Source organism: Pezoporus flaviventris, unplaced genomic scaffold (genome assembly GCF_033815535.1).
Source record: "Pezoporus flaviventris isolate CSIRO_AGI_PZ_B2104156 unplaced genomic scaffold, CSIRO_AGI_Pfla_v1 ptg000001l, whole genome shotgun sequence".
In the NCBI taxonomy this organism is placed as follows: domain Eukaryota; kingdom Metazoa; phylum Chordata; class Aves; order Psittaciformes; family Psittacidae; genus Pezoporus; species Pezoporus flaviventris.
The window spans coordinates 50,547,865-50,563,232 of record NW_026892549.1 but is presented as its reverse complement, the minus strand read 5'-3'; the positions used below and the strand labels follow the sequence as shown (position 1 = coordinate 50,563,232).

General features: G+C 44.0%; 1 protein-coding gene and 1 long non-coding RNA gene across 3 annotated transcripts in view; one reads left to right on the top strand and one right to left on the bottom strand.

The window, feature by feature from the left end:
- The first annotated feature begins 1,756 nt into the window (after positions 1–1,756).
- LOC133267553 (uncharacterized) lies at positions 1,757–4,260 on the top strand. Its single transcript, XR_009742804.1, has 2 exons — positions 1,757–1,970; positions 3,156–4,260. It is a non-coding gene; the product is annotated as an uncharacterized LOC133267553 (long non-coding RNA).
- Positions 4,261–9,882: 5,622 nt separating this feature from the next.
- The window catches only part of TMEFF2 (transmembrane protein with EGF like and two follistatin like domains 2), a 127,614-nt gene continuing 122,128 nt past the window's right edge, over positions 9,883–15,368 (bottom strand). The window contains exons 10-11 of one of the 2 annotated variants that reach the window (XM_061457290.1): positions 11,553–11,639; positions 9,883–11,146 (exon numbers count right to left, since the gene is read on the bottom strand). In XM_061457290.1, the coding sequence (XP_061313274.1) occupies positions 11,050–11,146; positions 11,553–11,639 (184 nt within the window). In that variant the 3' untranslated portion in view covers positions 9,883–11,049. The remainder of the gene's footprint in view (positions 11,147–11,552; positions 11,640–15,368) is intronic. The other variant, XM_061457299.1, reaches the window with a different exon arrangement.

Here is a 15,368-nt window from a genome sequence, read left to right as displayed (position 1 = left end):
TAATTTTTCCTTGATTGCAAACTCTGCATTCACCTTTTGTGAATTAACTGTGCCTACATATTTGGCATAATAGCTTTAAAACCTGGGCCTGAGCTTGCAGGCTCCTCTCCATGGACTGTCAGAGGCAGGGCTAATGGGTGCTGTTAGACTATTTACTTGCCACTTTTTTGGCCAAGGGGAGCAGCTGGCTGGTACCCATGGCTGGCAAGGGGCAGGCAGGAAGGTCACGTCAGAAAGCTGTTTGGCAGGCAGCACACCAAGGGGAGGAGGAGATGGAGGAGGCACAGCAATGTGGATGGATGGATGTGTGGATGTGTGGATGGGCAGGCACAGGGACGTATGAACCATTGTAAAGTTTGTGTGTTGCAGTGGTAGCTAGTCACATGAATAGTGATGGGAGCTGACAGCTTCTGGCTGTAGGGGCTTTCCAGGCTTCTTCCAGGAAGACTAAAACAGCCTCGGGATACCCTTAGGATGGTCTTAATATAATCTGATTTCCCTCTTCTAATCTTGAGTTGATTGCAACAAACTATGTGTAAATATTTTAAGTGTTCAGTGCAAAATGCTGAGCTGGCAGTAACATAGCCACAGCCTGAGCAAGCATTCATGCTCACATTGACTTGCACTTGCACTTCCATCATGGTCAGGATAGGGCACCAAGCTTTGGATTGCTGCTTAAAATTAGTTTAATGGCTGAGAATTATTTTATTGTTGTTAAGATCTCTAAAATCAGACACCCCTCCAAAAACCCCCATGGAAAATTAGCAAATGCTGCATCTGTTAACCCAGATCTGAGCAGCACTTGCAAAGATGGATGACATGGGGTAGATTGCCACTTCCCTGGGTTTTATGTTGGTGTTTAGGATAAACTTGCCGTAAGTGATGCTATGACTGTTGCTAAGCAACAAGTGATGTTTGCTATGGCAAATATTCCCCTCTTAAAGGTACATTTGCAAGGAGTAATCTTTTGTGTGCATGAAATTAATTTGCAGATGTATGGATTTAGATTAGTTAATGGCAATAAACTTTGGAAATGCTTCAGTGTGGTGTTAAAATGGAATACAGTTAAAATGGAATACAATGTGCCAAGAAGATACTGCGTAGCAAAAACATTGAGCCCTCCCCTTTAATTAATTGGACCTTAAAGCAGGGATGTCTTAGCCACAAAAATAAATTAACAGTGAATCAGGTTATAGAATAAATTAACAAATCGGGTTAGTTGGGAAGTTCGAAAGAAGGAGCATCTGTGAGCTGCTTGCATGGCAAATAGAGTTCAAAAGTCTTGAGCTGGAAGGAAGGCTCACACAGGAAAACGTAACTGTGCAGGCACTGATTGGAAGTGGTAGATTTTCAGCCTTTATCATTCAAGATTGGACTTTCCCTAAACATGGGTTAAAAGTCAGGCATGGTGTAATGCCCACCAAAGTCAAAGTGGACACAGGATTAAAAGTCAGGCATGGTGTAATGCCCACCAAAGTCAAAGTGGACACAGGATTAAAAGTCAGGCATGGTGTAATGCCCACCAAAGTCAAAGTGGACACACCAAGAAAAGACTTTGGCTGCTTTGTTTTTCTGCTTTTTGTGACTAGTTGCCATAGATTTGCAGAGGATAATGGTCCTTTCACAGGCCATCACAAACCTCCCTTTTCCTTTTATTTTTTAAGCTTCTTTTACTCCTTTCATTTTTCTCCGCCAGCAAGGACTTTACATTGTCTCCTGTGCCTGCAGAAGATGCTCTTACCCCTCACTTGCTCCCCATCCAATGGCTCTCATCACCCATTAACCTTGGCCAACATGACAGCTGTTGGAGATGCACAGAGCCAACTTCAAGGCCTGGGCAGAGGTGCTGCTGGCTCCCTGTGTCTTCATGCTGCAAAACTTCTCTGTGCACCTTCACTTGCTCTGCTGCCTTGGCAGGGCTGGAAAAACACTCATTTGATGGCAGCAAGAATAAGAGGAGCTGTGGCAAGGTATTTTAACTGTATTACTTTCAGGTGGTTGCTACATCTTTTCTAATTAAAATAACATTGTCCTAGGACTCCTGAAATGAATATTTGGTGTAATAGATTCAGAAAGTGATGAAAATGTTTTCATTAAATAGTGAGAGCGGGAGAGAGACCCTGCGAGGCAAACCATTTTATCTCAACTCTCTAATAACATTAATAAACTCTTTAATCTTTGTCATGTTTATGACTTAATGGCAATCCTTAAAGACATGACAGACAAGTAAGAGCTGCCAGGTTCCTTTAACCTATAAGCATTCGTATTCCTTGCAGGATTTTCATTAAGTGGAAAATCCCTCTGCAATGGGCTTTATTCTGTGTGTAAAACTGTGCTCTGTGGTCCATGGGAGTGGTGGAGAATGCTTGGCCCTGGCCAGGACCCAGTAGTGCCAGGGGATGGTGGTGGCATCTGCCTTTTCCATGGCCAGGAGCCAGGTTGATGCTGGCTTCTTCTCTGCCACCAGCTGGGGATATTTAGTGTAAGCCCTGGTGTGACAAGCCCATGCTGTTTCTGTTCTGCTCAGGTACCCCTGTTGACCCTGCTGATGGGCTTCACTTCATTGGTCACCTGAAGGACTTCATCCCTCCTTTCCATGAAATGGGTACTTAAAGAGATGGGCAGTGAACTTTGTGTTGTGTTTTTCACTTTCTCTGGGCTACACAACACTGAATAATGCCTACCCCTTTATCTCTGCACACATACACATGGGTCCCTGGTGGTCTGTAATTTCAAACAAGTAATATTTGTTAAGAAGCAACATTAAAAGTGTCATTTGTTTGCACGGTCAAGCACTCCAGTTGTGGCTGCCAGAATGAGAGTTGCCAAGCCCAAACTTCACTCTGCCCCTGTACATCATTGTCCTGTGGTCCAAAAGAAGCAGGTGTCTAGGGGAAATATAGTATGTGATCATGTAATTAGGGGGCTGCACAACAAGAGAAGCACAGCTAGGAACTAACCCCAGCCTTTGTGTTTCTTTTCTTCTTATTTTTATCCAGACTCCCAGCAATCTGGCATTTTCTAATCTTTGAGTCCCTGACTATAAAACCTAATTAATGCTCTTTTAATGCAAGGTTTTTGCACTTAATCTCCTAGGGCTTTTTTAATGTTTTAATGTTCCATGGCAAGGGCAGCCTTTTTTCCTCTATTGCCAGGGTTTGGACCCAGAATATCCATTACTGCACCTGCCATTCTGATGTTCCTCAGCTGGAAGCAGAAGGATGCTCCACTGATGGGGTGAGTCCAGAAAAGGGTTGTCAGTGGCAGCTTGACCTTTTTGGTCCCTGTGGTGCCTTGGGAGGGCCAGGGCAGCTGCATCCTTTCACTGCCTGACTTAGGGACATAGGAGCATCTCTTGTGCCCAAAAAGGAAGAACTCCACATGGTGCAGATGGCATTTCATACAGATTTGGTTGGGTGTTATCTGCTGTGAACATAAATACCAGCTCAGTAGTTTCACTCTTATAAATGATAAGCTGAAACCTCTTTTGGTTGTTTCTCAGTCAAATGCCAGTAATAAAATGAAAAATCACCATCAACCCCCACCCCCTTTATTTGCATAGTTTTGATGCTGTCAAAAAAACAGACAACACTCATGTAGCATAAGGAGAATTTTTAAATAGAAGCATTACATTTTAAAACCCTAATAAAGATAAAAGCAAAATAAAGAGCAAAATTTGAATTTAGAGAATGGGAGAAGAAAGATTAGTCTGTGCTGATGAAGTAATGAAGGTAGTGTCTGGTAACAATTTTTAATAGCACATTAATGCTGAATTACTTTGGAATTTCTTCAGGAGTCGAGATGACATCCACATAAACACCAAATGAATTCCAAATGATTGGTATTATCATAAAGAGCACTAAATGAATTAATAATGACGGAACACTTAAACTAAAACGTTATCTTCTCTAATCTGTTGTCTCTTTTATGCACTGCTCAATTCATTTTTAGCCAACTATGACCCTTTCTTTCGTTTGTCTTTTAATTTAAGATATATATATATTTATTTTTGCACAAATGTTCTGCTCCTGTACTGCATGAAGCAGGACGTGGACTAGTCCATCTTCATAACAGTTTTGTGTTGGCATCACAAAATGTAAGAGATAGATGGGAAGACATCTGGACGTGAGACATATCGCTGGGAAAATGACTATGACTAATAAGAACCATAATAATAACAATTCTGCCTTGATGGTCCCACATGTGCAGAGACCTCAGGGCACCCTTAACAGCACTTAATAGACTAAATGGCTCACTTTACAGCAACGCAATATGTCTCCCCTTCCCATGGAGAAGCCCGACAGGAGAGGAAGTCTGAACTCGCAGTCTGTGTAACTCAGATCAGTAAATAGGAGCCTGGGGCTTGTTTCAGGTGCTGGGCAGTGCTGCTCCAGGGGTGCCAGGGAGGAGCTGAGCCCCAGTGCTTCAGCTACATGCACGAGGGCTCTTTGCAGACCCACATAACTGCCAGATGTGGGCTTCCTGGGGTGATGGGTAAAGCACAGACTGTGGAGGGGACACCAGCAGCAGCATCACCTTCCCATGGGCAGTGGTGCCCTGGGTCACGCTGGTCCCTTCCTTGGGTGTGCTCGTGACATATTAGCAGTCAAATGACATTTAGGGAGCGTAAGTCCCACTCTCTTCTGCAGGCCAAGTAAATATCATTAGTAATGATATTACATCTCAAATTGTGCTCCTGCACTATGGCAACCATTCAGCAAGCATTTGCTGTTGTTGCTTGTTTCTAACAATTACTTTCACAGACTTTGTTTCTTAGAAAACTATTACTGACTGTAATCCTCTATGTGGCATGCCATGAAAATAAAAAATAATGAAAGAAAAAGAAAAAGCCCAGCTTTCAGAGAGGCTGCAGAGCTGCCAAGAGGCTGGCGTGGCAGGCTTTATTTTTGTTAGGAAGATGGTGATGCTGGGTGCTACACTGGGGAGCTGGGCAACGCAATGCTTTCCTGGCCAGTTAGCCTGGAAGCTCTAAAGCAAAGCAGGGCATGCTCCAAGGCAATCAGCTTGCCTTCCTGTATAGTGTTTATCACCCATATCTATATATCTATATCTAAATCTAATCTATATCTATATCTAAATCCGTAACTATATCTAATATTACCTACATCTATATTCATATTTATATCTATATCTATATCTAATCTATATCATCTCTCTATCTCTTTATATCTCTATGGATAGATACAGATATATACACTGACATATATACTTGTATTTTATATATGTGTATTATATGCACGTGTGAATAGACATGTACATATGTGTGTATATATGAGTGTGCATATATAATACATATGTATATACAAATATATATGTGTGTGTATAGACCCCCACAACCTCTTAGCTGTTAGCTGTTCTGTCTGCAGCAGTGTTTGCTGGGCTGCCGCAGGCTGACGGTGGCAGGCTGCTGGCCCATCGCACACGCTGCGCTTCTGTGACAGAAGCAACATATAATTATATCACAAATTAACTTGCAAATGCTGGTAGAAATGTACTCCACAGGAAAAAAAAGAAACTGATTTCATCTTCTCTTGTGTCTTGTAGCTGGTCCCTCCAGCACAGTCTGCATCTGCCAGAATCCCTGCCCTGGGAGCACTAATCATTTTTATTAACCATTAAACAAGAAGATCCTTTTTATTTGAAAATGTAAAACATGCAGGAAGCACTATCTATAGCTGCTAATTCAGGTCACACTAAATGGATCTTTCTTACCTCTCGGCTCGTCCCTGTTCTGCTGAAAGCTCCTTGCTGTAAAACCCACCGCTGCCCCTCTTTCCTGACGGTGCTGATTGTCTGTTGCGTGCATTTGCACTGAGAGGCTGGATTTCATCCTGAATAATGACACTTCATTTCCAAGTGACCTGATGTAAAGCAAGCTGCTTTTAAAGCTTCTCCCATGGCAAGTTTATGAGTTGCTACTGCATTTTCTTAACACTTTTCACCTTCCAATTGTTTTTATTTCACTTTGGGAAGGTGACATTAGAAGGTGCTGGGACCCCCAGAAAGCGACCTGGAGGATGGCAGTGGCTGGGGGCACATCTGCATCTGTGAGGCTTGGTCACTGGTGGGTTGAAAACACACTCCTGTCCCCCGTGTCTTTGGTGAGGAACAGCCACAGAGGATAATGGCTCCCACAGCCCAGGAAAACTCAAATGGGAGCAGGACTGAAATCAAGGCTTTTACCTGGGGTCTGCCTTTCCTAAGCTGAGGAAAACAGGCCTCACATTTTATTTACAAAGCCACAGCTGATGCCACCTAGTTAGCATTATAGAGCAGATTCCTCACATGATTTTTTATTGTGCAGCTTGGCGGCTGCTTTGAGAGACTGCAGAATATTTTACTGCTTTGTGGCTCACATTCAATACGGCAGAAAAAAAAAGGAAAAGTTGAGAAAAATCCAAAAAATCATGCTTTTTTTTTTTTTTAAGTGCATTTTTGTTTTTAGCATCCCTCCTGCTGTGACAAAACTGTTAATTAAAATGAAACGAAAAAATAAACTCTAAGCCCACCTCATATGAAAAGCATTTGAAGGCAAAGTATCAGCCTCAAGGCTGGTTGGGGTAGAAGCTGGCTGTGCCTGCCCCTCCTATTCCCCCTGCCCTTCCTGTCCACAGGTGCTGGCAGAAGCTCTTTTGATGTGTGCACTGTCATGTGTGTGGGGGGCAAGTAATGAGACTTTTGGCTCCTGCGTCGAACAGAGCACAATGTAATTGGCTCAGTCAGCCACGTTGTGGTCTGTCCAGACCAGAACTGTAGATCAAGTATTATTGTGATTAATAAAATGGCTCTAAAGACCTCATCGTAATGGCCCAGCATATCTCGATCATGTCAACCTAAAGTCCAATTGAGGTTACTCATCATTCAGGAGAGAAAAACCCACCAGCACTGCCAGACATGGGCATTCCTTCCTCCAGCTTGTCATGCAAACCCATGGGGGCTGACGTCTGTAAATAGACAGCCCCCTATGAATAAAAGGAAGGGTAGGTCTGGCCATGCCTACTTTGATGTGTGGTAATGAACTTTGCTTTTAATTCTGAGTTGTAACTTCCACCCTGATGCAAAAGTGGGAGCTGTGGAAAAGCTGCATGCATAATGAGGGGTGAAAGCAAGGATGTGGTGCGAGATGTGTCTGATGTTGGAAGAGAAGGAAAATAGCCTTTAATCATTTTGTTTTCAAAGAAGCTTTAGAGAGCCCTTTGAAGATGAGGCTTTTTGAGAGCTGCTTCTGGAAAAATAGGAGGCAGCGATACACGGCACCCACCTTCTGCCTACATCCACCTGCCCTTCGGTTAACCTGTGCATGGGGCATTCATATAGATGTAGTCATTCCTGCCTTCAGCTTGTGGCCCTCCAGACTGGCACCCAGTAAAGCTGAGCTGATCTAGTGCTGCCCAGGGAGGTGAGACCCTGAAGGCTACAGCTACAGGGAAAAACTACCCCAGTGTCATTTCACTTGAGGCAATCACAGTGCTTAGTGTGCAGAGGCAGGTAATCTAAAGGCAGCAGCAGCGAGAATAGGATATCCAGCCTCCTTTTATTAATTATAATATTTTTGTAATGATAACGTTCTGTAAATCATGCCTTACTCTCACTGGGTGAAAGTGAATGATAATGACCATCTGATTAGACTTTATTTTAAGGTAAAGCCTCATGATGGAGAGGCGTGGAAGCTCTGCCTGTCTTGTAATGCAGCACTAAGGGATGGAGAAGGTGAGAGCTGTGTGTCACCCACCTGCTGCAGTTTGTATGAGCTGTAAAGGCAATTTACTTATGGGCTGGCATCCAGCACAGCACCCTTGTTTGCCTACATCTAAAGACACCAAGGAGTTGAACATCATCTGAACATCCCAGGCTGGGGAAAGTGGGTGGGCTCTGCTCGCCAGCGCTCAGTGCATACCAATAGCACCCCTGCTTTGTTTTGAGGATTGAGGTCAGGATGCTGTTGTGTTAAATGCATCACAATCAAAACAATCACGTCTTCTTGCTCCAAAAACGTTACAGGCTGACAAGAAAAGCCTTAGGGAATGGGTGTGCCAGCAGTTCTATTTTTACCTGTTTTTACCAAGTGGTTTGGCCTCAGCATAATAACAGCCAGGCCAGTAAGTGACTGCAGGCTGGCATGGTGCTGAAGCTGAGGGTGGCATTACTGGTGTTGTCAGTGGCTTTGTACATCTAGATCTTCTCTCATGTGGTCTGTAAAGTGAGTGTGTGGTGGCATTTGAGGTTATTTACAGATGCCACAGTGGAATGAGAGAAAAAGCCTATTGAACAGCCAAAAATAAATGAATTACTGCATCCTCCAGGTAAGGAACAAGCCCACTCCCACTGGCATTGCAAGGGGCCTGGTGTCAGATAATACTGGGAAGTGGAGAAACGGCAATGCATCAGCACCCCTCCATGTGATTCCAGGTGGAGAAGCTGGGCTTTGTCTCTGTGCATGACACTGTCCCAGTTAACCACAGCTTCATGCGGTCGGGTCCTTATGTCCCCAGCCCACCCCTCTGCATTCTGTGAAGTTCAACCGCGCAAAGGCATTCCACATCCTGAGTTCTGGCCAGCAGATAGCTCTAACAAATGCACTTTGCAGTCCCTTCTGGAAAGGAAAAAAAAATCCCAAATCCATGTCTCCAAATCTGCTGCCTTGTTGCTGCTGCAAAGGTTTTCTCTAGAAATCTCCATTCCTGTACATACAACCCCAAGACACTGTTATTGTCAGACTGCGTGCCCATATCAGCATGTTGAAGGTTAAGTTTGAAAAGCCCAATGAGGCCTCCTGTTCACTGGGAGCTGCCCTCGGTGCATTAGAACTGAAATCACTTTCCCCTCTCTGCCCTCTGGTCTGCAGCAGGTACTTAAAAACTGGCCTTGTTTTCAGAGGTGTGAAGGCTTTGTGACAGATACTGCAGCTGGGGATGAGGCTAATAACAACTCACAAACACAGGCTGTTTAGGGATTAAATGTGGCATTGCAAGGTAAAAGCACACCAGATAACTTTGGGAAGTTTAGAGATAGTGTGTCGTACTTCTATTTTCACTTCTAAGCAATGTTATGCTATTTTAGGCCAGGCCTTTTTCTAATTAGGTTTACTGCTATCAGTACACGGCAGTGTGTATGTGTTAACATTTGATTTTTGTATCTAATGTAAGTGGCTGAGATAAACAACCCAGATCTGATAGTCCCAGTGGGGGACTGACATTTGGATTCAGCTCAAAATCTGTGGTTTTGATGCTTGTTAGACTCCAACACTTCACTCAGCACAAAGCGTGGTGATGGGGGCTGCAGAGTAGAGCTACATTTGCCACCTCCAATCTAATCCTCAGCCTCATGCTGAAGTGTTCCTTGGAGGTGCCGTCACGTTTAGGTGATGGAGGGATGCCACTTGGTATCACTGTAATTAACAGAGCTTGCAAAGCCTCCCTAGAAAGGACCTTGTGTCACCAAACCTATACAGCTCAGCAGAGCCTGGGTTCCCTTCCACGTCACACTGAGCCTATGTATGGGATACAAAACCAGCAAGGACTGGGACAAAGAGGAGCATTGTGCAGTGGGTTTGAGCATAGCAATGTCCCTGTGGTCCAGTGGGCCAGCATCACGCCTGCTCGCTGCCCCTCTGCTGCACTATCCAACCCCGCACTGTCATGCTTCTAATCTGAAAATAAGCCCTGATGATTGAGAGCTGGGAGCACAGCCCCCTTCTCCCTCTGTCTTGCCCCAGTCCACAGCACTGGGAAGCAGATGGTCCCTGCAGGGCCAGCATCCCTGTGCTGCAGAGCCATCACGTGCGGTCTCCTGCCCGCTGCCTGCGAAAGCACCGCACTCCCACTCCCATCAATCAGCAAAGACCAGGTGCCTGGAAGCATCTCTTGCCAATCGCCTTTTATTACCTTTAAAAAGCCAAGAAACCCAGAACAAGACAAAAACTGAAACCGTGTGAATATCATGCAATGGATTCACTTTAAAGCAGGCTGGGGGTGGGAGAAGACCAAAAGCCATGTTAAGAGTAGCAGTACCGCTTCACCTGTGCCTGATGGCTGGATTGGGTGGACTGTCACCGGTGGGGCTGGTGGTGACTGTTGTGGGCGATCAGACCAGTGCTGAAGCAGGAAATGGAAACATACTCATGAGACATCATCCCAGGTAACCCCAGGTCTGATTCTGACCCAAATGCAACTTCTTACATGGTGATGACAGTGAGAAATACTCCTAACTCTTGTCATGGGTACTTTCTGCCTTGGAAAAGTCTCTTTGGGAAGGAGCAGCACAAAGAATACTGTTACAAAGGGGTTTTAGTTCACTTATATTAGTGTGACTAGTACTCCGGTAATCAATTAGTGGAGCGGGTTATCCAGCAGAAGTGAAGTTACCACACTCTGTCCTTCAGTCTCACTCTGTCATCTTCAAAATTCATAGCACAGACTAGAGTAACGCTACCTTCTCGAGAGAATGTGTTTTGGAGGGTTTCAGCTATCAGGAAATAACTTTGCTTCTTGTCCATCATGTGTATGTGACAAAACACATGCCCTTATTTTCCTGAGATATAGCCAACATTTCACTTCATTACATTTAATGGAGTAGGGTCACCCATAAAGTTATTCATAAGGTATTTTCTGAGTGGCTTTCACCTTCTCTTTGAAAAAATAAATTGCATCAGCATGTTCACGAGGTACAAATGGTGCTGGCATTTCAGCTGTTATTATGTTATTAACTTTTTTTAACCTAATAATTTTCAATCAACAGTAAGAAGCAATTTTCACTCACTCCACTGACCAGAGCTTGAGATTCTGCAAGGCGTTTTTGTAGGGTTCACCTTGACGACACCTAATTCTCTCCCAAATCGAAACATTACCCCGACACTCTCATTGTGGTTACTGACAATTTCCATTTCCCCTTCGGTTAGGATTTAATTTAGAAGGCAAAGACTTCCTAAGCTATGGGACAGTAAAGATAGATGGTATGGGAGAAGAAGGCTGATGAAATGTAGTTGACTCCGGATCTGAAATATTTTATCCCTCCTCAATGTAGGTTAAATTATTCTTCACCTTTCCCACATCCATAATTGTCGCTGATCTTGGACCAACTCAAAACCCTACTACTGAGTTCAGTAGACTCAAAATTGCCACTAGAACTGGAAAAAGAAAAAAAAAAAGATTTGTTAGTGTCCATATACAATATCCCAAGACTATACACAGCTATGTATGAGATACAGCAAATTTAAGAAAGGCAATTTTTTTCTCATCACTGAGTATTTATTATATATAACAAATACATGAAAAAGAAAAAACTATATTGTGTGATATAAATAGTTTATTTACATTACAGAAAAACATCAAGACAATGTATACTATTTCAAATATATCCATACATAATCAAATATAGCTGTAGTACATGTTCTCATTGGTGTAGATTACCACAAATGCAAGGCAACATGTGTAGATCTTGTCTTAATCTTTTGTCTATAATACTGTATTTTGTAGTCCAAGCTCTCTGCAGTTAGTTTTGCCATTGTGGAAACATGCGCTCTTTAAATTAACCTTGTCGATGCTCTTGTTGTGTTGTCTGAACTGTAGTGCCCTGTGTTTTGCTTCTGTCTGTGGATTCGGTTGCTCCTGGGACATTTCCTGGAAGAGAGAGTTGTGAGAATACACAGCTCTTAACAACGCATCTGCTTGAGCAGTGGCACAAGCATCCTCTGCCCCTCAACATGTTTCCTCTTCAATTAAATGAAATGGGCTGGCTAATGGTAATGTCACCACAACAAAACCCCCAGAACACAAACCCCACAAAACATACTGTAAACGAAAATACAGCAAGAGAAATGTTACGATTCCTGCTCCTTCCTGGTGAGCAGTGGTGACTCCGCAGCGTTGTGACAGCCCCAGCTGCACTGCATCACTCGTCTTTAAGTAACAGGTTTACTTTCAGAGAGGTGCAGGTGGAAGATTTAGGATGGTCGCATGCTCACCTGCTCAGCATCCCAGGTCTGCGAAGCATTTACAAAGTGGAAGCTGGGGCTGCCTTTCCGAGGAGCTAAGCGTCTGCAATCCCTATTAGTCTCCATGGAAATGCTCCATGTTCAGCTCATTAGCGAGCACCGCGCTGCACTCCTCACAAGGCTGCTTGGCTTAGTGAGGAAAGCAATTGCACTGGAAAAAACCCAAATCTTATTTTCCTTTTGGGTGGCTGCAAAAGCAAATCTCTTCTGCCCCAGGACCTCACGGTGTGCCTCAGCAAGAACACGTTTTCACCATTCACCTGCAGCAGCATCAGCTGTGGGGATGCTATGAAGTGTTTGTCCTTAATGGAAAGATAATACTGTGTTTCTGGTTTCCTCCCATGGAAAAGCATCCTTAGACAGAAAGCTTTTTCTTCAGCTGAAGTTCAGTGTGAGTGTTTATCCTGGGTTTGCCTCATTCTGTCCCCTGCTTGGGAAGGTACACAAGAAAGTCTGAAACACCCTCTTGGAGTGGCATGACAGAAAGCCCCATGATACCCTAGTCCATACTAACACAGAAAGTAATTCCCTTTGTATTGGGCTAACTTGTTTTTCTGTTTAGGGGAAGGCTTTCTGCAGCACTTTAGGAAACCCTATGGGTTATGCACCAAGTAGAGCCCACCCTCAGCACAGTGAGAGCTCAAAGCTCTGTGTCAAATAACGAACAGCAGAACAGAGAGAAATAAGTTCTGACTGACCCCTTAAAACGAAAAAGGCCATTTTTTCTCTGTTGAATGGGAGTGATGCTATAGTTTCGTGATGCCAACAGGAAGGCTATACAAGAACATAAGGACTCATGAAGCATTTCATATGAAGCATTTCAAAATGCTGAAACACAATTATGTAAGTGTGTAACAAAATATGGGTCAGATTGTCCTGACCAACAGGACCACCCCCTCATGAGAAACTGCACGGCTGTGTATTACATTGTGCCTCATTCCTTTCTTGGAAGCAGTAAAGTAGGCTGCTATCTTTACTCCAGGAAAAATCAGCGCTCTTGGAGGTCACAGCAGAGCTTTCATTATGAAACTAATGCCGAGTTTAGCTGGTTTGTAATTTCATGACAAACTCATTATTCAGTGTGTGTTCCTAAAAAGGCGATCAAGCTCTCCGAGTGAGTCAGGGAGCCGCTGTTAGCAAACACAGGGCTGATTCACTGAGCCGCATGTCATGTCATGCACATGCTGACAGCCTCCCAGCCCCGACTGTCCCCAGGCGGCCTCTCCTGCCCAGTCAGCTGGATACTGCACAGCAGGACCCTGTGGTGCTCCATGGGAGACAGCACCGACACCTCGACAGGGTGCTTAGAGACAGCGTTGTAAATCCTCCTGCAGCCCTGAGCTACCAGGGGCTCCTCCTGAATCCCAGAGGATGAGGATTTACAGCACAAAGCGCAGCCCTGTTTTGCCAGCACTCGTCCATGAGAAGGCGGTTTGGGGAACCAGGCAGAGTGGGCACAGCCAGACTGGTTTTCTAAGAAACATGGAGGTACCAAGTGGCTGCGGATGACCAGGATGGTCAGAAATCCCAGGGGATGCATCTGTGCATTGCTGGAGAAGGGTGGATACTGACTACTCCTGTTGGGAGCAAGGAAATGAGCATCTCACAGGTGCTTTCCCTAAACCAACACTGACAGCATCTATACAGTCACTTAGTCCAAGGTCGAGAGAGATCAAGTCAAATGTAGAGATTACTCCAATTAAGATCATGAAAAGTCATCTTTTAACCAAAAATGCCCATGTTTTAATTGCATAATACACTACACTACCAACTGATGGAAGGTTGGGAAGGCCCCAGGATCAAGTACCAACATCACGACTACTGGAATGCAGTGCTATTGCATTTGCAGGTAGGTTGTGTCTGAAGTGCATTTGGGTTTCGTAAGAGGGGTGCTGGCACTTAACCAGCTTTTTAGACTTAATCACCCACTAAAATTGAGTGACAGCTTTTCCTTGGTCCTTAACTCTTTAATCAAAAGTTCTTTGTAGTGCTCTGTGTGTGGGATGTATTCATTTATGAACACAGCAGTTACATCAATGTAAACTAGGTACTGGAGCACACGCTGCCTGCCCTCCCTCCACTGAAGCCTGCTTGCAAGCTCGAGTTACTCACAATGTGATTCATAGCAGGTAAAACACATTATGCATTCATTTTTAATCAAGTTATTTCTTCACATAAATAAGCTGCTGTGACTAAACATTAGGGAAGCACTAAAAATGCAAAGCTGTAAAGAAAACTGATGAGAATCATTATGACACTAGACCATACCTATATTATTTGCCATCCTCCTTCACTTTTATCATTGCTTCTCTTTTGCCTTACCTCTAAGATAAAAGTCATTGGGTAGGAACTGTGCCTCACTGCTCCACCTCCTTCTCTTTGTATCTCTTGGCTTCTGGTCCCCTACCTCTCCACCCCAGCTGCTTATTCTCATCACTGGCACTAGCAATGAGTAGCTGGGTGGCTGACCTCATAAAGGAATTGAGACACTTGAAAACAATGTTTTGTTTGCTGAATCCATCCCCTGACTGGGTTCACTGTGTGGCTACAGAAATACCAATGCTGGCACAAGAACACTGGCAGGACCGGGTACCCAGGAGCAAGGGCAGACTGCCCCTGTCAGCAGCACAGTTCATTTATTCAGATTACAGTGTCTGTGCAACAGCGGCCCTAAAAGTGCCCAGGAATTGCTCAGAGCCTTCCAGCAATGGAGGACACCCTGTACATGAGTACCACTGTACAGCTGTGATTTTAAGAGTAACAACAGTAATGATACCTAGAAGATTTACAGTGGTAGTCTTATGCGGCTCAAATGCAGAGTTTGGACACAGTGCACCAAACTCATTTGATAAATTAATTAGGTGAAGCTGCACTGAAATTAGCAGCAAAGAATCTGGCTGCAGCATCCTCTATGTGAGTGAAGTTTCCCTTCTTTCTCTCAGGGACCTGGTAGTGTGGGTTTAGCACTTTCAAGAGTTCAGACTGTGGAGTTCAAACCAGTACAGTCAGGTTCTCCACTGCAGATGGCTTCAAAACCTCAATTACTTATGCATGTACTGCCACAACGTGCTCTTATTGTGTGGATTTCTTACTTAAGGCTCACTTAAGAGTACACTTTTGTAAATGTATCTCAAATCATTATGCTGGGACAGAGGATTTTCTGCAGTAATTACATCCATTACAGAAAAAAAGTCAAAAGATCATAAATTAACTTGGTCCCAAAGTAGGTAGGAAAAGGTACCATCCATGTATGAAAACAGTGTGATGGGTAATTTGCATTACAGTACCAGATCACCGCAAGCACACTGTCTTCATTCTTCAGTGTAAAATACTCTGTGTTACTGTGTCAAGGTGA